General features: G+C 38.2%; 1 protein-coding gene across 2 annotated transcripts in view; it reads left to right on the top strand.

Annotated features, from left to right (window-relative positions):
• Positions 1–25383, top strand: part of Stk39 (serine threonine kinase 39) — a 206977-nt gene that overhangs the window by 84964 nt on the left and 96630 nt on the right. For both annotated transcript variants that reach the window (XM_013030494.1, XM_013030500.1), the window contains exons 10-11: positions 18260–18382; positions 18475–18504. In XM_013030494.1, the coding sequence (XP_012885948.1) occupies positions 18260–18382; positions 18475–18504 (153 nt within the window). The remainder of the gene's footprint in view (positions 1–18259; positions 18383–18474; positions 18505–25383) is intronic.

The following is a 25383-nucleotide window of genomic DNA, read 5'->3' as shown; positions in this document are numbered from 1 at the left end:
TAACTCAGACATGAGATCATTAATACTTTAAATCTCATTATAGCACTATAACCTGAATGTCATCTTTCTTCCTGTATGTAGAACTTAGACACAAAAAACGTGGCCTACTGTCATCATCACTAATTTGCTTATTGTTAGCATTCTTAATGATGATCTCAGATTTCCCAAAGTAGTGACATTTACTACATATTTGTAATAAATTAGTCTGTAGCAGTTTTTAACCTTCATGTGTTTGGATGTAGCCTCCAGTGATGCCTTCTTTGAGTTTTTGAAGAGAAGGACACAGTTTTTGTTATTTTCCAGAGTTTAATTCAGTATAAATCAGAGAAATAGTAAGAAATGAGGTGACAGCTTTGCATTGGGTTCAGTGTGAAGAGCCTTAGAGTATCAGATATGAGCCTGGTAAACAGTGCCCTAAATTGAAGAGTCCCTGATGGGGATGCTGGAGCCAGGGAAGCAACTACAGAGATTAGGTTAAAAGAGTGCGCAGCAGGGAGCAGATGAGCCAGCAGATACTATGTCACACATCTAGGCATGAGGGAATGAGGATCTGAATGAAGCCTGTGGTGGAGGTCTAAGGAGGGCTGAATAAATGACACTTGAGGTGTTGGAGGAAAACAAAAGAAAAAACAGCAGGGGGAAAGACAGCCAAAGGGGTTTGAGGCTGAGTAGACAGGACAATATCAATTGCTTGTATTAAACTGGTGAGGTTTGAAGGGAAGGTCAGGAGTTTATAAGCATGCTTTTGACTTTGAAGTTCCCATTGAGACTTCCATTTGAAGATATTCAGTAAGCAGGTGGGCTTAGTATATAGCTCAAGAGATTCTTCAACAAAGAGCTATATTTAGAAATCTTCTCTGTGGAAGTGGTTATAAAAACATGTGATCAAATAAGTTGCCACAGAGGACATGACAGAGAGAATAGTCAGGTCTTTGGAGAAGCCTTAAGTTTTAGGGAGGATGCAGAGTTGTTGGAAGAAAGGAAGAAAGTTTTGTTACCCAGGAGGTAGAGGTGGTTAGCACTTTTGCATGCTATGGAAAGGAAAATGAAGGCTTGCAAAAAAAAAAAAAAAAAGACACTGGATTCAGCTCAGCTTTCAAAGCAGGAAGCCAGATAGTCTGGTAGTGAGGGAAGAGATGATGAGCAAGTGAGCATGGATAATTTTTCAAAGTTATGGAGACCTCTGTGTTTCTTCAAAAGCTCAATGTGGGTAAGAGAAAGTACAGAACATAAATGAGCTAGAGACTGAGTCATTGCAGATTTTAGAGGGTAGTGCTTTGGCCAGACAATTGTTTGGTATATTTGTTTCATTTGTGGGGATTGAACTCAGTCTGAGTGCTGTCTCTGAGCTTTTTTGCTCAAGGCTAGTGCTCTTCTTCTTTGAGCCACTGTAACACTTCCTGGTGGTTAATTGGAGATAAGAATCTTGTCGACTTTCCTGCAGTATATTTATTTTTTCTAATATTATATAACAGGACTTTCCTAAAACTATAGAAATAAAGTCAGGTGTGTTTCCTGAGTAACTCAAGAGCAGAATATGAACAGTGACAGTATAGATTTGAGTTTAGAAGATTAAAAGAGCTGTGCCACCACAGATTAGGGGAGAGTGACTGAGCACCAGGACAAAATCTATGATGAAATGGTGCCAGACATGCTAGGAGATTGGGAAGATCCAATGTGTGGACAAGGGCTTTGTGGGAGGCATGATGATTTAGTTGCCCGATGTAGGATAGATGGTAGTCCTCCTTTTCTGGAAGACAAAGAAACCCATTTTAGGGAGAGGGAACCTGAAGTGTGTTGGAAAAGTCATTGTATGATCGAAGCAGAGGAAAGATAATCAGAGGCAAGGCTGCAGAGGCAAGTAGGAACCCTATTGAGGAGATTCAGGTCTTTGGTTTGCTTTCTTAAAGTTCTCCAGAACTGAAGCAGGGATTTCAGTTTTTCTGTCTGCCTTTTAAAGGATCTTCCTGGCAACTCTGTTTGTTGGTTGGAAGGGCAGGATGGGAAGGAAGATGTGTGTTAATAGACTGGTATTTAGTCTAGTGCATGTGAAAATTGATGGAGACTGAGGTAGAGCAGGCCAGGAACAGATAAGAGTTAGATTTTATAATATGTTCTAGAGGATGGGAGATTAGAAAGACAGTGAATGACAGCATGATCTATGTAGAAAAGCTGAAGTTGAGTTTTTGCCTTGTGACTTTGACCTTGTGTGGAAGGTGAGCGGAATCATTTCTTAGGAAGATATGGAAAAAACTAGATGCGTCCAGTTTGAAGTGTTCATAGGCTACTCCACTGGAAATGACTAGTAGAAAGATACATGTGTTTACAAATGACAGGAGGTTGTGGCCCAGAAAGAAATATGAATTTCTATAGCACAGAGAAGGTAGCTGAGACTGTTGTGTGCAAAAGATACCCAAGGGTGTATAGCCTACACCCTTTGCTCAACAATGGATTGTTTACTTTCTGCATTGGTTGGTTGCTGTCTTGATTTCCTGTCTAAGCCATCTATACTTCAGCTGTTAAATTTCTGTGCTGAACTCCTATGGAGATTAGGCAGGAAAAGAAAAGAAAGAAAATACAGTGGTGCCCAAATATACTTAGTTTTACTATTTATTAGCAGATACCTTGGAGAATTAGGTCCTTAAAAGACAAGCATTAGACCCTTGTAGACTCTTATTCTTCCCAAATCCTAACCATAATCCACTATATTAATGTTTTTTACTTAATTTCTAGTTTTATGAACTTCTTAAGCAAGAAATAAACAGTATATCTGTATTACTTCTTAACCAATAACTACAAATCAGTAGCTGGTCAGATACTATCTTATTTGGAAAATACATGCATAGAATATATGGCTTTCTAGAAACTTTTACAAGGAAATCTATTATTTTGCTGTTCTAGCAGTCTCCTTTTAGTATGAACTAAATTAACAAAAGTATAGTTTATAGCTCTTTTCAGTATTGGATTGAGGCACAGTTGAGAAAAGTTCTGTCTAGAACATTTTTTGCATTGGAGCCTCCTCCTAGCTCTTATTTACTACTAGAATTAATTCTCATGGTGATGTTGAAGGACAAGAGTCTGTCCTCATGGAAATAATGTTTTCTGTTAGCATAAGGAAAGTAATGAAGCTCTTAGTCCTTTTGGTTGAAAATGTATACTTTAAATCAGAGCTTCTTTAAATTATCAGCTTCTTAGGAGATAGCTTAATATCTGTTACAGATTCCAAAGCTAAGAGCCCACATGTTTACTTTGTGTATTTGTGGTTTTGAATAATTAAACTGAAAAGATACTTTTACTATGCTGAGACAAAACTGAATGTAGACTGATATTACCCTCTATTAAGGAATTATTGGTGATGTTGTTTGTGAAAATGATATTGTAATACTTTTCAAATGATTTTTATTAGAGATGAATATTAATAGGTAAAGTATGGTATCTAGGTTTTGCTTTAAATAGTGAGACAGAAAGAGCTTCCATGTGTACATGAAATTGGATTGGGACCATGTTAATGATTATTGCAGGTATAAGATGAGGTTTATTATACTAGTCATACATTTTTGATTTTTGTTTTTTTTATTTGGTTGGGCATGGGGCCTAAACTCTAGGCTCAGCTCTTCAGCTCAAGGCTAGCACTCTACCACTTGAACCACAGTGCCACTTACAGCTTTTTTTTCTGCTTATGTGGTGCATGCATGCCAAGCAAGCACTCTACCACTGAGCCACCTTCCCAGCCCCTATTTTCACTTTTTAAATAAAAGGCTCAACAAAATTGAATACAGTAGCCAAGAAGAGGAGAGTTGTTGGTCTGTTCTTCTGTTTTTTATATGACACCCACTGCTTTTCTGCCTATTAGATTACCTAGAAGCTGAGAAAGCTGACTCCACAGTTAAACCAGCTAACCTGTATTTGAGTGATCTTTTTTTGGGGGGGGGCAGTTCTTACTAGAAATGTGAGAGATTCTTACCTTCTGACATTCTGAATGAGTGAAACAGAATAAAGTATAAACAGTATAAAGAGATGATAGAGGGATGAAAAGAAATCTAAATATGAGGTATGTTTCTGTATCTAGACATGATGATGCATTCATTCATTGGCTTTTCTTCTCAGTTCAAACTGAGACATCCCCCCCTTCACTTTTTAACTGAAGTAGAAAAGCAGTGCTGTATTTATGTGTACATATGTGTGTGTGTTTTCTGTTTACCTCACACCTGTTGTTTCTGCTCTTTGTAGAGAACAGGGTAGCAAAGTGCATTGGTTACAGAGGAAAGTGATTTTAGTTAACCAATATTAGATGTGTTTGCTTCTTTGAAAGATTCTCAGCTTAACATCACGTTGTGGCAGCTCAGAGGCAGATGGGCATATCTATTTTGATCACCAGTTCTGTTGTTATCTGTGTTTAGAATGGTATCTTTCCTCTCAGGATCTTCAGCTGCTTAGAAGAAGGCCCAGAGTGAACTTGACACCAGCTGCTGCTGTGTTAAAGCAGATAGAATAAATTAAGCCTTTCAGCCTCCTGTGTTCATCCCTGTTAGCCATGTCACCACAGCTAAAGGATATTTGATGACAAAGGGTAGTGGTTTTCCAAGGACACTCTAATATGCTTTTGAGTCTCAGGATAAGATAAATTGGCTTTGAGATTTCCTAACGTCTTATATTTTAAACTAGGATTATTCACTCATTTGTTTATTTAACAAATACATGGAAGTCCCTCCTATGCCCTAGTTCTGTCTGTGTTGGCTACTGTCTCGAAGGAGTGAACAGTCAGTCCTTCACAGAGTAGGATATTCTGGTCACTGGAACTTATTTAATGACATTGGATCTAGGGATCATGGACATGTGGAATTATGACGATTCAGGAACTAAGGGGGTCTTTTTGCCTTTATCTTCATGTTCCTCCAGGAAATCTGTGCTGCTTTGTTACTAACCCCTGGTGTCTCCCTGTGAAAGAGGAGGTGGAGGAAAGGTAGAGAGAAATTGGCTTGTGGAACAACATTTGATTTGCAGAATTTTCTTTAGGCAACAGAAAATATTCCTTCATTCATTACATATATATTTGGTGCCTACTAAATACAAAGTATTCCAAATATCAGGGCCTAGAATTTAGCTGCATATTACTTTTAGGGCATATGCTTTCCAAGCTTCAAGTTGTTCTTATTTGTTAGAATATTTTCTTAGTATTTTTATAATTTTATGGCAAAGGCCAGCTAACACAAACAATAGCATGTTATTCTATAAACATAATGTAGAACACAAACTTGGCTACTGGGTTAAGATTAATAAACAAATCATTAATAAACATGAATCAAGATTATTAATTGCATTTCCTGTGTGTTAAAAATTTTGATAATTGTATTCACTGTCTGGATCAAATCATTTAGCAAAATGGTGAGACTTCCTTCATTCTAGAATCCATTGTATAAAAAGACAATATTAAAAATGTTTCCTAAGGGACTGGGAAGGTGGCTCAGTGGTAGAGTGCTTGCCTTGCATGCCTGAGGCCCTGGGTTCAATTCCTCAGCACCACATAAGCAAAAAGAAAAAAGCCGGAAGTGGCGCTGTGGCTCAAGTGGTAGAGTGCTAGCCTTGAGTTGAAGAGCTGAGGGACAGTGCCCAGGCCCAGAGTTCAGGCCCCACAAGCGGACCAAAAAAAAAAAATGTTTCCTAAGCTGGACACCTGTAATCCTAGCTACTGAGGAGGCTGAAATCTGAGGATCACGGTTCAAAGCCAGCCTGGACAAGAAAGTCTGTGAGACTCTTATCTCCAGTTAACCACCAGAAAACTGGAAGTGGCTCAAAGTGGTAGAGCACTAGCCTTTAACTGAAGAGCTCAGGGACAGCTCCCAGGCCCAGAGTTCAAGCCCCATGACCGAGACCCTCTCCCCCGAAACAGTTTCCTAAATTGTTAACATTCACTGCAATAAGTACACATCAGAATGACTCTATGTTCTTGTTTTGTCTCCCTTGATATGAAAAGTTTTAGGAAATATTCATTTTTAGTTTTAGAAAGTTCCTGAGCATCTTATGCTTCTATTTCTCCCTCACCTAAGAAAGTCACAGCCTTTTACTTCTGATTTTATATACTACCATGTGGTTTAATTTTTTTCCTAAAGAAAGATACATAATTCTAATTTTTAAATACTTTATTCTATGGCCAAAAGTATCTTTCATAATTGATACAAGAATCCAAATAAAAAATCCAAGTAAAAGAGACACAAGATGAAGAAGGCAGAAGGAATGTTTCTTCTCTGCTCCTGATGTTCCTTTAGCAAAATAATCTTGACCTTTCTTTGCCCAACCCCATGACTTTTCTGATTGGTGGTTTTAGAGGGAAAAGTCAAGCACAATCTACCTCCTCCTCTTTCAGTACAGAAGCAAGTGCTCTGTCACCAGGTCCCAGTCTGCATGAGGCAGCAGTGTGCTGGCCAACATTGCTGGGGACCAGAAGGTAAGTTTTGTCTAATAAGTCCAGGGATCAACTAAAGAAAGATTGCTTACCCACGGTTGAAGCTGCATGCAGTCCCTTATATGCCTATTGCTTTTATTTCTAAATTAATATAGAACTAGTGAGAGACAGAGTTGTTAGCTGTTAGGGCATACACAGTGAAAAAGAAGTTTCTCTGACAGCTTAGCACAATCACCACATTGTGTAAAACTTTTCCAGAAATACTCTGTATATATGCAGATGTATCTAGAAATATGTGCATGTGTCTAGTTTGTTTCCTTTGGAAACACCTGGTTCTGTTCAGCTTTTTTTTTTCTACTTACTATATCTTCCTGAGCTGTTTGATGATGGGAATTGGCTGCTTACTGTTCCATACTAAGAATGAAAGAATGAATATCCTCTGTGATCCTCATATTCTGGTAAGCAGTAAGACATTGTAGGTGTATGATTGGAAGACACAGATTGCAACTATTTTCCGACTTTCTTTTTCATATGGCAGAGATGTGTTATGTATGTCTATGTAGGTGATAAGTTTGATTTGATTGTTAGCAGTGAGGAGTACTAAAAGTTTACTATGTATGTATATGTTTTTGCACAGAACTATAATCTGGGTAATAGCTGAAGTGTGTCTGTAGAGCACTGTGTAGCAATTTTTATTAAGAAACCCCATGGTATTGGCATCAAGAGGCTCTTCTAAAGTGTTTTTGTGAATGCATATATTTCAAAACCAGATATCTTGGTGAATTTATCAAGCTATTTTGTCTATTAGGTCCTATATGATGGTTGCTAAGTCTGGATAGTTTTTGTTTCACAGAAACCAATACATTTGAGTATCTTTCTAACTTTTTTTGCTGGGCCATTTTTCTGTCAACTGAATTGGTTCTTGGCATGTTAACCAGGATTTCAGTGTTAACTCTATTATTCAGACTTAGTGTAGAGATTTTTTAATAAGTTTTTTTATTGTGAAAATACCATACAGAGGGGTTACAATTACATGAGTAAGGTAATATGTACATTTCTTTTTTTTCTATTTATTTATTTTTATTGTGAAAATATCATACAGAGGTGTTACAATTACATGGGCAAGATAATGAGTACATTTCTTATCAAGAATTGTTGCCTCCTCCTTTGTTTTTCCCATGCCATCCTTTCCCTCCCACCTCTACAGCTATACTCCCCGCCACCCACCCTCCTGCCAGAGTTTTAGAGTTTGTTTTTTAACATAACATCTTGTACATCTCATTGTGGCAATGGGTCCACCTGTATCCCTATTTAAACAACTCATTTTTCCCCTTCCCCTCCACAAATTATACCATCATCAAACACAGTGAAAACAGGGGTTATAAATACGTTAGAAACAATAGAAAGAAAGAAAAACCACTTGTGTCCTTATCTTGGCGTTCATTTGCCTAACAGCAACTTATTTGACCTTTTCTGCTTGTCTCAGACATAGACTAGTTATTGCAAATAAGGGAAACCATGGGACCTATATTTCTTTGGGCCTGGCTTACTTCACTTAGTATAATTTTTTCCAAGTCTTTCCATTTCCTAACAAATGGGGCAATGTCATTCTTTCTGATGGAGACATAGAATTCCATTGTGTATATATACCACATTTTATTGATTCATTCCTCTACTGAAGGGCATCTGGGTTGGTTCCATATCTTAGCTATGGTAAATAATGCTGCACTAAACATAGTTGTGCTGGTAGCTTTAGTATGGTCTTGTTTGTGATCATTCAAGTAAATGCCCAAAAGTGGGATTGCTGGATTCTAGGGGAGCTCTATGTCGAGTCTTTTGAGGAACCTTCATACTACTTTCCAAAGTGGTTGAACAAGTTTATACTCCCACTAACAGTGCAGTAGGGTTCCTTTCTGTCCACATCCCCTCCAGCATCTGTTGTTATTAGAGTTAGTGTAGAGATTTTTTTTTGGGGGGGGGGTCAGTCGTGGGGCCTGAATTCTGGGCCTGGGCACTGTCCCTCAGCTAGTCAGCTCAAGGCTAGTGTTCTACCACTTGAGCCACAGCACCACTTCCGGCTTTTTTCTTTTTACTTATGTGGTGCTGAGGTATTGAACCCAGGGCCTCATGCATGCAAGGCAAGCGCTCTACCACTGAGCCACCTTCCCAGCCCAGTGTAGAGATTTTTTAACCCGTAATTTATTCCTAATTTGGATGTTAGATGTCTTTCAACAAAAGAACACAATCTCCATTAGGTTGTGATAATTCATATATCTTGCTCAGTGTTTCTTTACATTTCAGTTGAAGACATGATCATTACCAAAACCCTGGATGCCCATATTGGTATTGCTCTTTTGGGGGCTAATTTATCTTTCATTTATAAATAACAAAAGTTACAGTGCTGGAGGGGAGGGGTGCTGGTTTTTGTGTGGGGTTCAGTCAGGACTTCAGCTGGAGAAACAAAGCCAGTAGAAGACCATAAAGGGATTTATTGCGCATGGGATTAGTTTACTTGATTGGAATTCGTTTACTTGATTGAGGGCTGGCTAGGCCAGCCCCAAATTTGCAGGGCAGACTGTCAGGCAAGGCAGCTGTCAGGAAAGGCAGTCTAGATGCTACTGCATGACTGAGCTTGCTCTCCTCAGGGGGTATTTCTTCTTCAGAAACCCAGTTCAACTCAACTTGGAAAGCATTTCAACAGATTAAATCAGGCTGTCAGGCCCAGCCAGATTATCAAGAATATTTTTTTCTTGCTTCAAATTAGTTGTAGATTTCAGTCACATCTACTAAGTGCTTTTGTAGCTATACCTAGATTAGTGTTTGAATCACTGTGGGCCAGGACACAGCCAGGTTGACACCTGAAACTGACTATCTCTGGTGTTTCTGTTGTGAGAATTCTGGTTCCAGCAGTTCATGTGTTGTCTTTGGAGCTGTATTCAGCTGGCTGGATATTTGTCTTCCTTATCACCCACCTTCTCTTTCGAAAATAAGTTAACTCATAACTTACTGCTATATCCAGGCAGCTTTTCAAACTCTGCAGAACCAAACATTGTTTTCTTTTTTTTCCTTCAGTTTTTACTGTGTTATTTGTCTTGCCAGAATGGAACATTCCTATTGTTTTCTTTATTAGCTAAAGTTACAGATCAGCTTGGCACCCATTCCAGCAGGAGCTTCAGTTCCCAAAGACAATAGTTGCAAAATTGGATGCCGCTTTCTTGGCTGGTAGCTGTTGTCATTGTTTTTTGTCTCCCTAACTTGGAGAAATGCCATATTGAAGGTTTGATAGGAGTAATGCAGAATAAGTAGTCTAATTGCTTCTCCGTGCTTTGTGCTGCTTCTTTAAAAGAGTTCCCTTCAGCTTCCAGAACATTCTCTTTCAAGTTGCTGCCCTTTCATGTTGGATTTCCAAAGTTACAAAATTCCTTTGTCCTTATCTGAAGAGAAACATTTATCAAATTTCATTCCTTTCACATTAGAAAATGGTGAAAAATGATTAGGAAGTTGCTACAAGGTGTCCTTCACTAATAAACTAGACCAGTGTATTGAATTGCTTATTATTAACATATAAATGTCTTATATTTCTCTCAAATTTTTCCTAATTTCCTAGTCTCCTATCTTCTGTCCTTTTACATTCTATAGAAAGGTATTTCTGATTTTCGAAGAACTAGATAAGTAAGAGGTTAAATAGTGCTAATAGGAACCCCTGGCTATAAGTGCTGTGATCTAGCTGTAGCCTATTATCTATGATTAATAGAAATGGCCTTTTTCTTCTTCTTAGTATTTTAATGTATGATAACATAGTCATGTGAAAATAATTTGCAAGTGTAAATTGGAACCTGAGTGCTAAGAGGCCCAATCGTGTCCATACTTCAAAATATTAACCATGAAATGAAATAGGGTTGAGTCTGTTATCTGGATTAGGGGAGGGCATCAAATATGACCTGTAAGTATATAATCATTAAAACCAAATCTTATATGTCATCTCATCACAATCCTTATCCTGATTATTTATTTTTTGTGTGGCAAGTCACCTTGGACTTAGTGGTTTAAGACAAGAACAGTTATTTAATAAGGTCTCCCAGTGTCTATGGATCAGAGATTTGGGACAGTGTTGGCTGCTTGGTCCCAGTTCCATGCAACTGTAGTTATGTGGTCAGGCTGCCTCTTTGTGGGGAATCCTATGGGCTGCCTGGTAGCATGGAGACCTCAGAGTAGCGAGGATACTCACAGATGCTTGTACTTCAACTCTGAGTAGTGAAGTGAAGCAAGGGGAAGTTGTATCACCTTTACATAGCCTTGGATGCCATATCACTTCATATCTCCCTTACTTGGATGGCTATGGATGAGGCACTACCCCCTCCTCACTACATTCAGGCTTAGAGTACAGGATTCCCATTTTTTGTTAGTTGAGTGGTAAGATTTTACACAAGCCTATGGGATACATGATGCTACTAAAGACATTCTGGGAGAGAAAAAAATGGAGCAATCTGCCCCCTCTACTCTCTGCTATGATAATTAAAATCACTCACATACAAAATACTGTCTGTCATACTTACAAGAGCCTCATCCCCTTGAAGCATCAGGCCCAGGCTCAAAGTCATAGCCTTCATCTTCTAAATCAGATCTGAATCTAGGTGAGGCTCCTCACAACCAGTTCCATGGGAATAGTTTCTTAACACTATTCTCAATCTGAGATCTATGAGCAAAAAAGAAAAATTAGCAAAAATACAACAGGGAGATACATGTCCTACAGCCTTGCTCCAAAGAGGGAAACAGAGGGAAGAGGACAAATTACCCACAGCGATTCAAGAATCTAGCCAGACACGTGTCACTAGGGCTCTGTGCTCTTTTACAGTTTTCTATGACTCTTGGTTCTATCTTTGGGTTCTTGGTTGCTCTTTAAGTCACTCTTTCTTTTCTTGTCAAAAGGAGCCAGTGTTGGCACCTCAGTAGTATCTTTACAGTGCTCCTATACTCAGCTTTGAAGATTTTCAGATCAGGTATCATTTTACTTTGTTTTTATTTTCCTTTTAGTCTAATCTATCAATAATATAAATACAAATATATAAGAAACTGTGCAGAAAGACACCAGTGGCTTATACCTATAATACTGCTACTTGTGAGGTTGAGAATCAAGGTTCAAAGCCAGCCCAAGCACACAAATCTGAGAGACAGGTATCTCCAAACAACTAACCAAAAGCCATAAGTGGAGATGTTCCCCAACTGGTAGTGCACCAGCCCAATGAAAGAGGAGAAGGCTGAGGAAGAAGAGAGGAAGGGGGAGGCAAGAGGCAATTTAGGTGGGGGTAGGAGGGGAGGGGAGAGGGAGATGTAGTTGTGGAGATGGAAGGGAAGGGATGATAGGGGAAAAACAAAGGAGGAAGCAACAATGCTTGATAAGAAATGTACTCGTTACCTTGTTGTGTAATTGTAACCCCTCTGTACAGTATTTTCACAATAAAAAACTTACTAAAAAAATCTGCAGGTTTTCTGTAAGTTTTACTGGGTGCAGTCCATGGGACCATATCCATGTCACAAATGTTTTGAGTTGCTCAGGCTCCTGGCATGGCTGGGAATGGGAGTGGGGGGAATAATACTTAGGCGCTGGTATTTAACAAGTAGATCTGCAAGGCAAGTCACTTAGAAAGCTTTAGGTTTTGTTTCTTTCTGAAGTCTTACTAAAGGATTTCAACAGCTCCCTCTTAGATTTGGTCTTGGAGTCATTCTCAGTTTGAGGATTGTTTAGTGTCTAGAAAGGCTGGAAAAGGAAAATATGCTTAGATTTAGCCTTTGGTTCTGGGATCATCTCTCACAATTCACATTTTGTCATAAGCCATGAGTAGAATCCAGGTGTCACTTTAAGCATTCTGCCTGGAACTCTTTTTAGCTAGATCATTGAGTTCATTAGGTATGTGTCTATTTCCCGCTTTCCTGCTGGTGTCAGTGCAGTGTCACCGCATAACAAGGTCTTCCTTTCTTCTGGCTTCCAGTAAACTTTTTCTCACTTTTCTTTAAGCCTTTATTGAAAAGCTCCTTAAAACAACAATCATTGTATTATCTTACACTGTTTTGATGTGTTAGCAATTTGCATAGGTTTTGTCTGGGCTTGTGGGTCTCTGGGTGACTGCTGTCACCATCATCAGCAGTGAGGCACCTGCAGTTGTTCTTTAAGTCACTCTGTTTTGGCGTAATAGTTAGGTAACAATAGTTATTAGTAATTTCCTACTAGACTTTGTAACCCTGACACATTATGAGAGTCAGTATTCACTAAATTCTTACCCTTTTATCAGACAGAGAAACTTGTCTTTCTCTTCACACTACTGATCTCTTACTAGCCACTTACCCACAGTGTGTGTCCCTTGACACAATCATCTTCTGTTCTGAAGGATTTGTACCTTTGTTATAGCTCTGGTGTTTTACTGAAATTAGTATCTTAAATCTATTAAGTCTATTCTCTTCTCTGGACTATGAGTTACTCCAAGGTCTAGATATCTGTTTTATTCTTCTTTGATCTGGAAAATGTTACAGAGGGGAATATTTAATAACACCTTGTTGAATGAATAAAAAAGTCATTTTTAAGATGGTAGTCTCAAACAAAGGAGGAGGCTACAATGCTTGATAAGAAATGTACTCATTATCTTGCCCATGTAATTGTAACCCCTCTGTACAATATTTTCACAGTAAAAAAAGATGGTAGTCTCTGCTCTGAAGGAATCTATAGTTTTAATAGCTTATTTTGTCAAAGGTAATACAAAGCATAAAGTAAGGCAGAATCCAAATGGGAGGATCCACAACAATGCCCTGGGTTATGAAAAAATAAAGAGCATGGAAAGGCTAATTGAGGCAAGGTTACCATTGTAATGCATATGCAATTTCTAAACATCTGTACTGTAGGGTGTGTAAAGGGGCAGGGTAGAAAATAAGTCTTGAAAAGGGCCATTTGGATGTAGAGTTAGAAACTTGAATGTTAAATACCTGGATACAACCAGGAGCCAGAGGCTCACTCCTGTAATCCTAGCTACTCTGGAGGCTGAGATCTGAGGATCATGGTTCAAACCCAGCCCAAGCAGGAAAGTTTGTGAGACTCTTATCTCCAATTAACCACCAGAAAACCAGAAGTGGTGCTGGGGTGCAAGTAGTAGAGCACTCACCTTGAGCTGAAGAGCTCAGGGACAACACCCAGGCCTAAAGTTCAAGCCCCACAACCAAAAAAAAAACAAAACAAAAAAAACAAACAAACATGGAACCTGGATACATCATAAGCACTTGCAGGTTTTTTGAGAAAGTGCTTGTGTGTTCCTTGTAGCAATATGAAGGATAAAGTAGGTGTGAGATGAGAGACTCAATAGGAGTTTGTTTCAATAGGAGAGGCAAGAAGGCAACACTCAAGGGGACCTACTTGTACACAGTGGTAGCTGAGGAGGTAAAATTTACAAAATATAATGTTTGATAAATTTAGATATGAGCTAAGATTTAAATGTCTTGATAATAATATCACCCATCATACCGTTGAGAGTTTATAATGTGGCAGACATGTTCAGAGCTTTTGTTGAATGTGCCCTTTGTCTACATGCTAGGGGTGAAGGTGGGAGGGGAGGTGTTCAGATGTGTTCACTCAGACAGCACTGGGGAAGTTTCACAATGAATCTGAGGGATGCGGGGTACAGGATTGAGAAATAAGCTAGAGGGGGTAAAATCAATTTTGAGTAATTACTGAGCTGCTTACACTCAACTGAGCAATTGGACAGCAAGACTAAGAGTCAAAGCTTCCATGGCCATCAGCTTAAGGTGAGAGTATTGAAGTGTGTTTACTCAGCATATACATGAAGCACGTTCATTTAGTGCCATCATGTTTGTGAGGTAAGAGCTAGTAATGGGAGAGGAGTGACCGTGTCATGGTAATGGCAAAGAACAGTAGGAGAGAGATGTAGAAAGAGAAACACCATGAACCTAGGGTTCAGAGAAGTTTGAGGTAAAAGAATGGGTCTATAAGGTGGTAGAAAATAAATGATGCATAGGCTGACTTTTGGATCTGGCTAGAGAAGAGGGTAGGAGGTAGTAGGAAGTTTGCGTGAGTCAGCTCTGGGTAGTAAAGACTGGCAGGCCAGAGAGGACCTAGGCTGGAGGGGCCAGCGGGTCCAGAAGTGCTGAGAGATGTAGTACTCAGAGGAGCTAAAGTCAGAACGCAAGTTACAATACAGTAAAATATTTACCACTAAAAGTTTACCCAGTCTCACTTTGTGTTAGATAATTGAGAAGGCTTTTTGTTTGTTTGGCAATATCTCAAGTATGCAAAAACAGCAATTAATTAGATGTAATTTTTGTACTTCTAGTTAATAGAATGTTTGGGAACAGAAATAGAACTGTGTTGGCTTCTGTTGTGTCTAGTGAGGCCTAGGTAGGCAGGCTGAGGTGGTGAGCCCCTGGGTGACCAGGTATAGCTGGAGTCAGGCACATACTATATTGTGCAGGTGGAAGAGAGGGATGAGTACAGAGTGTCCAAGGAAGGGAAAGTTGTCCAAAGGAAATCCATATTCTGGGATAAATTAATATAGTGATAGAAGAAACTGGTAGATCACTCAGAGAGTGGGTAGCATTTGAACATGAGACTAAATTGTGCCAATATTTCTTAGGGTCGCATTCTTCTTTTGTTTGGTAGTATGTTAGATACACATGCTTCCCATTTCTGACATAGCGCATGCCCTCCACAGAAAATTCATCTGTTGATTGTCTTGTATTCTCCTTCCTATCCTCCACTCTGTTCTGGAGTCAGGGGTAAGTTGGCATGTCTGAGATATTGGACCAGGATGGTGACACCTCATATTTCTAGAGAGGAATAAGCTGGAATCATTAGTGAGAGTGCTCTGCAGATTTTCCACCTTGCCACCCTTGCCTCCTGGCTGCTGCTATGCAACCTTGCATTACACATCTTTGCTCACTGGGCACCAGAACCTTCCAGCGAGCTAAACTCCTCCTTTGTCATGTCTGTGGGAGTCTGTCTTCTTCTCTGTGGCAATCTGAGCTTGGGTTCATTTCAGTAATGGCTTTTCATAAATAACGTGTTTAAAGAATGTGTCTACTGCTTTGCATGAAGATTTTTTTTTTTAAATTTTACTACTTCCAATTGTGACTTGAGGTATTTGTGGGATTGTGGATTTAACTTGGTGACATCTAGAAAGGAGCTTGTTTCTCTGAGAATTACTCAATTTTGCAACCAACCCTTTCTTTCCCCCTTCCACCACAGAAATAGAGATTAAATTCATTGCATTAAATTCACTGGGTTTTACTGAGTGCACACCTTTTTAATGGAACCAAAGCAAAACAATAGTAATGCAGTTCGAATTCCAAGAGTAAATAACGTCCCTTGTTAATCATTATAGTGAAGTGACAATATACCTCTATGAGTGAAGTTTCTACTTTCCAAAGTATTTTGTAGCTCTTAACTCTTAAGGCTGTTTTTCACACTATGGTAAATATAGGTGCCTTACTTTAAAAGGTAAAGGTTGTTTCTTCATCCTTACAAACTCCCTACAAGGATATGACTTTGTAAAACAATTTCTTGTCTCTTCAATAGAAGTCAATTTCACATAAATAAATATACTACTAGACCTTTGCTTCAAAATTTTTTATTCCTAGGCGCAAGCCAGGGACATATTCTTAGAGACTAACTTGGATTCTTATTCTTTTTATATCAGACGTTTCTCTTTCATAGATTTTAAATGTTTCTAGTCTTACTTAATTTGCTCAGCATTTACACTTGTTAGTGTAACTAATATCTGTTGCTTAAAGGCCCATCCCTCATTTCTTTCACAGTTAAGGGCTATCATCCTAGATATTTTGTTTTATCTCTCTCCCTCAGCAAATAAACCTAGGGTCCTAAAATAAAATAGAAATAGAAGAGGACGGTCATTTTATTGTTCATAGTTGGATCCTGCTTGTGGAAATGAAACTGACAAATCTTGCAAATATATAGAGCCAGAGGGAAAGAGAGCATGAACTATATTTCACAGTATAAAGCTAGTCTCTTTTTTCATGCAATGTCTTGAAGAATACTAACTCATCAACTAATTAATTCATCTACAGCTTTATTAGGAGTAGTTTTATTTTGTTTTTATCCATAATTTTACTTCTTTTTCTCACTTGTTAGTTAATAGTATATTTTATAATGGGACTTAAATTCTTCCTTTTAAATGTTTTCATTAACCAGTGCCCTTCGCTGTGATTAGTATTGCCAAGAAAATAATTATTTTTATTGTCTATGTCAACAGAAAATTATTTTCTGTTCTGTTACCCATTTCTTTGAAGTCTTTAAAATGAGCAATCTGTTCTGAAAACCCTTAAGTGCATTTCAGCAATTTTTCAAAGACTTTGCCAGCATCTCTAAGCACTATTAAAATCACCATCATTAGAATAGGTTTCACAGCAGCTCAGAACCCAACTGGAAATAATGGCCTAGGCAAAGCACAAAAGTTTCAAAGGTAAGCTGGTTAAAAACATTTTTTCAAAAAAAGTTAGACCTAACAGTTTGCAATGGTGAGTGACTTTTTATTTCCTTTTAAGGTTTGCTCTGTTGGAATTCAAAACTTCCAGACAAAATAGTCATAGTAGCTTTCCAGGTTCTCAAGGTAGTGCCTCCCAACTCCAGCCTATCGCCCAAAGCACGTGTCGTTCATGGATTCACGTTGATCTGACATATATTCAGTTTTGTTGGTATTTTCCTTGGGTCAAATGACATGCCTATGATTTGACTACATAATTTCTATTATAAAAATTACCTTTTTTTGTATGGACTTTTGGAGTTTTCACAGGACATACTTTATAAATAATCATTCAGTGGCATGAGGAAAATGGGTATCTGAAGGCTTTGCTTTGTACTTTTATGTTGCCTCATAGCTGCATGATTTCAGGGCATTTTCTGGGCCATCATCTCCTCTGTAAAAGGAAGTGCTGAATATGTCATCTCTATCTACCATGAGTTTCTCTGAATCAGTGGCCACCGGCCATTACGTTCATTTAATGTTCATCTACTGTAGGGCTTTGTTTGATTATGTCTCAGTAGCTCTTCCCGTTGTTCTATCCTTTTCAAAATTTTGGTTTTTCAACCATGAAGACATTTGGAAAGCATTCCCTGTGGGTTAGATCAAGCTTAGAAAGTACTACTACTTCTACTACTGCTACTACTACTACTACTTTATTATTATTATTATAACAATAACAATATTTTTAGAGCTCTCAAACATGTGACAAGTGTATTAGGAATAGACTGATGCTATTTTGTTTTGTCCAAGTAGGTTGAGCAGAATCCTGGGAATGCAAGCATGATGTCAGGTTCTGAAAAAGAGCAAGGTGGCAACAGAAGGGTATTTGCTGTGTGGATGTAGGTCTGAGATCGCATACGTCTAGTCTAGCATGCTTCATTAGGTTTTCTGATTGCCCTGCCTCTGCTCAGTCAGCAGGAAGTTGCTTCCTTATGTTTCCTTAGGCAAATTTGAAGGCAATCACATGGCCTGTGTGTGTGTGTGTGTGTGTGTGTGTGTGTGTGTATGTGTATGTAGTTACTAGCATAGTTGTTAATTAAGTAAAAGTGAAAAACAAACTTGATCATTAAAGCTTTGAGTGTGGCGTTCTTTCAAAATGTTTTGTTCTGCATGTGTTTAGAGAAATATGTTTTGGAAAGAGGGTGAGTGTGGGAGTCCAGAGGCTGTGTAGGCTTTTTGGATCTTCTAGTTAACCCTGAATAACCACTTTGGTTATTTCAGGGAAGTATGTGTGTGCTATGTCACTAAATTATAGCATGACCGGTAAGCACTGTGCACACTTGATCAGTGAAGAATGGTATGTTTTGTTTGGATTCAGGTGAGACGAGTTCCTGGGTCAAGTGGTCACCTACATAAAACGGAAGACGGTGATTGGGAGTGGAGTGACGACGAGATGGATGAGAAAAGTGAAGAGGGGAAAGCAGCTGCTTCTCAAGAAAAGGTAACTGGCGTTGGTGACTATCAGCCAAGCTGTGTATATTGTCCTCCCACTGTACTTTTGAGAATATTAATAGATATGTAATTGTTTTACAGTCACGAAGAGTAAAAGAAGAAAACCCACAGGTAAGCAGTGACTACTTATGTATATGTGTATATGTACATATCTATTCCTATGTTTATTTTTCACTAGTTTATTCTTCACTGTGGTATCAGTGTCTGACCCATCAGCAAGAGAGACTTGGAGATCTCATAAAGGAGAAAATAAAAGGAAAAATATAGACTTTATAAGTTCTGATTCTGTCTTATTTACTATGGATGGGTCAAATCAGGTCAAATGACTGTATTCTCTGAGCCTCTTCTTCCCTCCATCAGATCGAGATGATCAGAGTACTTAAAAGGTGCCACATATTTTGTAAAGTATACTCCTTGGAGGCCTTGGCACTGACTAGATAATAATTACTCTTAATTCATAGTAGTACTGTCATTTAGAAAATATAGTAAGCATAATACACTTAAAATTGCTGCTGGGTTTTTAATTTACAATAATGCTTCTACTAAAATGAGCAGAAACTTCAGGTTGAAGTCATTAGTCTTGATGTTTAAATCTCGATGTTTAAATCTCCTGGGTACTTGGAGGCAAGGAGCACTCATTTAATAGCTTCCCTTTGAGAACTGGTCATCTTTTGATTAAGAGATCATTTTTTTTACTTATTCCATCTGATTAATTATTTTAATGCCTAATGATGAGTATAGCTCACTAATTCTCCTAGAGGAAATTTGAGCATGTTTAAGTAGCTCTAGATATTTTACACCCCTGGTAATTAATGTGTACCTTGATAAAGCCTCATTATAGAAAATAGAAACCTGGGACTACACATGATATTCATCCCATTTTTTTAAGTTAGCAGACATTTCCTTTTGTTCAGCTGAATAAATCTTGTTACCATCATGTTTTAAGTAATAGTAGCCAGCTGAGATTGGCAGGAGATCCACAACAGAAACACGTCACTCTCTTCCCTGGACTTCCTTCCGTATACCCCGTTAGACTTTTCCTGAGATGTTCAGTGCACCTGCTGCCCAGTGATAGCTTTCCTTCAGATCTATCTGACTTCCTCCTATTTCTTATATGGACTACTCTTTTCATCCCAAGCGTGAAATCTTAGCTTAGGTTAAGAACATATTCCTCTCTGGAGGGGCACTCTGTTCAACTATTGGAGTGAGATATATTGACTACACAGATAAGCTGGTGTTTTTGAATGATCTTACCAGATGTCATGACCTTTGCCCTCTCTTTACTTTCTTTTCTCCTTGTTTTTCTAGAGTGAAATACAGAGTCCTGGTTTCATTTATTTCTAAGAGTAGCTCTCATTAAAAGTGTGAGTTCTGCTTTGAAGTAAAACAAAAGAAGATGCTTCAAGTAGCATCATCAGCTCAAAAACATTCATTATTGGTTCACTACAGGACATTTTCATTGATAATACTATATTTTCCCTTGGTAACAGACTGCTGAGTGCTAGTCTTTCTTCTTAAGGATTTGTTGAGACAGTATCTTACTAGGTGCTTGATGAAATTGCTCTCATCACCGATGCATTTTGGAGATAATGGTAGGAACTGTTAGCAAGAATGATTTCTACATAGGTTGGAGAGGGAAAAATGTAAGGCATGCTGTCATTTGATACTCAAGCATCACTATCCATCTTCTTGACTGGCATTTGTCAATTGTAGACACTTCCCTGCCTCTGAACTCACTTCATTTCCCAGTAGCCTAGGTCTGATCCCACACTGGTGTTTACTTAAGAAAGCATATAGATAGGTTTTTTTAAATTATTCTTTAAAGAGTAAATGTGTTTGCACGCAAGTATCTCCTCCACAGTTTAGGAATAACTTACTTCCCTTGCTCTATTGCACAGCTTCTCACAACAACTTTCTTATACCATTTCCTTGTGATGTGCTAGCATTTCCATAGCCTGAGCTGTTATAAAGTGTTATAATAATGGTGTTGTGTCCTTCCAGCTTTTTATTTAATTAAATCAGTCCTTTGAATTGCCAACAACCTCAAATTGTTTCCTGTAAGCAAAGCATAAAGTATTTTATTTTATATAATAAATGGAATTAAAATGTGTTAAGTGTACAAATATTTCAAAAAATGTATACTATGTGTGCTTGCTCTGCACTGTTTAGTAAGTATGGGGATGAGTACCTTGGGAGAAAGTGTAGTCCCATCCTTGTAGACCTCACATTGCAACAGGAGTGGAAGTAAGTTGTGTGGTCTGTTACAGTGGAATAGGTGCCAAAGGAATAAAAATAGAATTAAAGCAGGAAAATGTAACTTCAGATAGCTTGGCTATGACGGGCCTTATAGTCCATACAGATCTGAAAAGGCAGAGGAGAGATCAAAGTGAATGAAAATAGAAACTACTTTCTTCCTGTTGCCTGCCTTTGTCCCCTGACTTTTTCCAAAGAAGTTGTCAAGCTGCAGTGTTTTCTTCTGTCCCTTTTCCTGCTCACTCCAATATAAATATGAAAGTAAAGATATTGAGTGCATCCTTTAAAAACATAAAAGGCATTATAAAAAACTATACATGTTTTGCAACTTGCTTTATTGACTTGAAAATCTATTAGAGTGCAGACCTTCTTATTTATTTATTTATTTATCAATTGTGGGATTTTAACTCTGGGCCTGGGCGCTGTCCTTGAGCTCCTCAGCAGGGTGAACATTCTACCACTTGAGTCATAGTGCCACTTCCAGTTTTCTAGCTGTTAATTGGCAATAAGAGTCTCAGGGACTTTCCCGTGTGGTCTGGCTTTGAACGATGATCCTCAGATCTCAGCCTCTTAAGTAGCTAGGATTACAGGTGTGAGCCACTGGCACCTGGCCTTTCTGTTTATTTTTAAAAATTATATTCTGTATCTTTAAGCAGTTGTACTAACAGGTAGTTTCAACATATTGACTTATGAGTACAGTATTTCTTGATCAACATCACTCTTACTTCCCTCATCCTTCCAAACCACACCTATCCCCACAGTTTTCCTAGTGCCTATTTATTTTTAATTGCTATGTAATATTACAGTGAGATGGTTTTTACTTAACCATTTTCTTCTTGGCAATGAAGGTGTTGTAACAAACATCATTTCATTAACTTTCTTTCATTTTGGAAGCACATACACAAGTATAGTATAGATGTTGGAATTGTAATTACTTTGGTGGACGTGTCTGCTTATTTTGAGTTTTTAGAGTTGCTGTCAATAACTGTACCAATGTACCTTACCTTTAAATATCTTCACCAGTAAAAATGCTTATCTGTGCCAAAGGTTCACAGAAGCGATCTTGGTTAGTAACATATTAAGATTGGTAAGATGCCACAATAAATGAGGTGTGTTTTAGGAATGTTTTCCTTGTGAGTCACTATGTCAACCTCCTGGGATACCTGGGGTAGAATCTTCAGATGTTAGAACATTGGCTGGAGGAGACAGAGAAAGCCAAAGTAGTGTAGTCTTTAGAGAGACAATGGAAAAACATGTTTATCTTGGGCGACATTTGGAAGTCTACCTAAATCTAGGAGCCTTTCCAGCATAAACTGGAAGGTGTGATGTTACATCATTTATCTTGTGATTCATAGCAAGGTATATTGGAAAATGGGTTCTGTGCTCCTAATTTGATATCTTATTTTAAAAAAATCACTTACTACTAATTAATAATTTGTGATAAGTAAATACTCATCCTTATTACTACTCCAGAAGAGCCTAAAGCTTAATAATAATATTATTATTGATAAAGTTAATTACTTCTACATGGAATTAGAAAACAATAGACAAAAAGAGGAGGAATACCTACTCTCTAGAACTTTCCATTTCTGTGGGGATTTAGGGAAGTGGTTCATTCGTGAGGATATACCTTCTTAGTTACTATCTCTTAATATGTATCTCCCAAGGAAGCTTGGCTTTTTTACTCATGGCTGGCATTCTGTTTCTTTAGCCACACCTCTCATCTGGCATTTTACTGGCTAACTAGAGATAGAGTCTAGTAGAGTTTTCTGCCTGGGCTTGGCTTTGAGCCAATCATCTTCAAAGGTCTCAGATACCTAAGTATTTAGGATTATAGGCATGAGCTGCTGATACCAGGCTTACATATCTTCGTATCTAAAACTGTTGAACTATATTATTCCAATGTTGGTCTTCTTTTTGGATTTTTTCAGATTATTATATATGTGTATGTGTGTGTATATATATATATATATATATATATATATATATATAATTTTTTTGGTACTGATACTGGGGCTTGAGCTTAGAGCCTTGATGGTGCCCCACCATTTGAGCCATACCTCCACACCTGCTTTTCTGGTGGTTAATTGGAGATAGGAGTCTCATGAACTTTCCTGCCTAGGCTGGCTTTATATTGTAATCCTCAGATCTTGGCCTCCTGAGTGGTTAGAATTACAGATCTTAGCCGCTGGTTCCCAGCTAAGTAATTGATTTTTTTGATGCTAGATATTAATTTGGTTTTATCTTTAAATTTAGTTTCCTGTGCTTTTATTTTAACCAAGAAGGGCAGTCACTAAGGCCTCTATTAAAGTAATGTTCTCTGTTGAGCCACACCTCACTTAAGCAGCACGAAAATGAATGATTCACCACTTTTGTCTCCATATGGGAAGAAGGGAAAGCTTTAGATACATGACACCTACACTCACTCACAGGTTTTAATATATTAGTATGGGTTGATGTCCAGACAACTCTGGTTTTTTTAGGAAGCTGCTCACATGATTCTGACTCATGGCTAACACGGGGAACTACTGACTAGGAGTAGTATATCTAGCTCTTAATCTGGAAGTGCAGTGTAGAATTCAGGAAGGTTGTGTCAGAATTCCTTAGGATTTTAATTTACTGTCTATAAGAAACTTGTAAGGAAGGAAGAAAGGGTTTTTCATAAACTTCGTGATAAAAATCCTTCTTGTGTGGTTGAAGTGCAGCAGTGCTGACACAATAGCTGTTGAGCTTTGTTCCCAAGATTCATTGGTTAATCATAAAAGTCTTTTCTTTTCTGACTCTTGGGTCTTATCCTGAGGAGAACATATATTTAGTGTAGATTTAGGTTCAATTAATTTTTCTGGAGATTAGATACATTATGAAGATCAAATTTGTTGTGATTGCTCCCTTTTTGTTTGTGTATTGATTTTGAGATAGGTCTCTTCTCTGTAGCCCAAGCTAGTCTTTGAACTCATGATCTTCCTGCCTTAGCCTTCTAGTGCCCCCTTACTTGGCTGCCTGATAGCTGTGAAGAGTTGCACTAGCTCTTTAAATTATTTTCAATGAAAGGGTATATTTCATATTCCTGTCAGCTCTCATCAATATGTGTTCTATATCAATGAGTAGAGAAAGACAAAGACTGGATTTTCTCCCTCTGAATGTGTTTGGATTATCTGGCATCATCATAGGCCACATTGACTTGGTACTTTAAAGATGCTTCTTTCCAATAGGTGTTATTTAGTGTAGTTAACTGAACTTAGGAGTAGTTTTGATGAAAGTTAGATTTATGTTCAAAAGTTATGTTTGACTTATGAGTTTCTGAAAGTAAAGTGTTTGGAATAATTCTAGATTTTCATAAATACTGCAAAGATAGTACCACATTCCCATGGACACCTCATTCAGTTTCTCCTATTGTTAATTTCTCATGTAGCCTTGGTATATTTATCACAACTCAAGAACCAACACTGCTACATTACTTTCAGATAAACCCAGGATTTTTTTTTCAGATTTTACTAGTTTTCCTACTGCAGATTCTCTCCAAGAGCTATGTCCAACTTTACTTAACTATTTTTCTATCTAAGCAGCCATTCTCTCAAATGCCAGCTTGTAGCAAATTGTTTAAAAGGGAAAAAAATCTAGTAAGAGTTTCTGTTATTGATCAGTGGCCATCCCCTAATCCCAGAGAGAGGATTATAATGGTGAGAGTTTGGTGTGTCCTTGATTGTTAAAGAACGAGTTTTTTGTTTTTTGTTTGTTTTTTTTTTTTCTTGTCGGTAGTGGGGCCTGAACTCTGAGCCTGGACACTGTACCTCAGCTTTTCAGCTCAAGGTCAGCACTCTACCACTTGAGCCACAGTGCCACTTCCAGCTTTTTCTGTGTATGTGGTGCTGAGGAATCAAACCCAGGGCCTCATGCATGCAAGGCAAGCGCTCTACCACTGAGCCACCTTCCCATGAATGTGTTTTATATGAGGACATCTGATCAATTTTCTAAGGAACCTTCTGCATTGCTCTAGTGGAAGCAGAAGCTTGTCCTTTTATGTCCATGCAGGGTAACACTTATACAGCAAGGTTGCAAGAATGTGAGTGGTTTGGTCCCATTGCCCAATCCAGTTGACTAGATCTTTTTCCCAGTGATGGCAGAGGCACAAGTGAGCTGGTCAGGAGATGAGGCCTTAAGTTACCTCCTCATAGGAAATGTCAATAAGGTTTTGGTTTTTCAGATTAGTACTGGTCTCATCCTAGAGGTAGGATATTCTGTCAATGGCGGTGTAGCCTTTGTAACTGAAACGTTAATACATATCGCAGAATCAGCTTGATGATAGGCCTTAGCTCTCTGGCTAGTTGTTTGTTCCAACATACTCATCCCCCTACCTAACATTTGTTTATGACCCTTTTCAAACATTTAGCAGCATTTACACACTTGATCGTGAGCTCATATACTGCTAGCCAAGGCCTTACTGTTATGCTTGCTCTATTATATAGGTAAGCTTCTATTGATCTATCCTTCCACCTCCCACTTTCTGAACTTTTTGGGGCATTTCAAAATAAGTACAGACATCAGGAAACTTCTTCCCATTACTTCAGTACTATTATAGTTATTCTTGGGAAAGCAGAGAGAGTAAGAATTTTATATTCTTAAACATTAGAAAACTCTTGTTCCCCCCAAAAATTACTGATGATTTCAGAATTGATATTATTTCAGTAAAGAGTAGATCCTCTTTTTATTTTTTTATTTTGTCTTTCAAGTGTTGCT

The sequence above is a fragment of the Dipodomys ordii genome, unplaced genomic scaffold (genome assembly GCF_000151885.1).
Source record: "Dipodomys ordii isolate 6190 unplaced genomic scaffold, Dord_2.0 Scaffold5, whole genome shotgun sequence".
Classification (NCBI taxonomy): Eukaryota; Metazoa; Chordata; class Mammalia; order Rodentia; family Heteromyidae; genus Dipodomys; species Dipodomys ordii.
The sequence above is the reverse complement of the archived record's forward strand: the minus strand, read 5'-3'. Positions and strand labels throughout refer to the sequence as shown.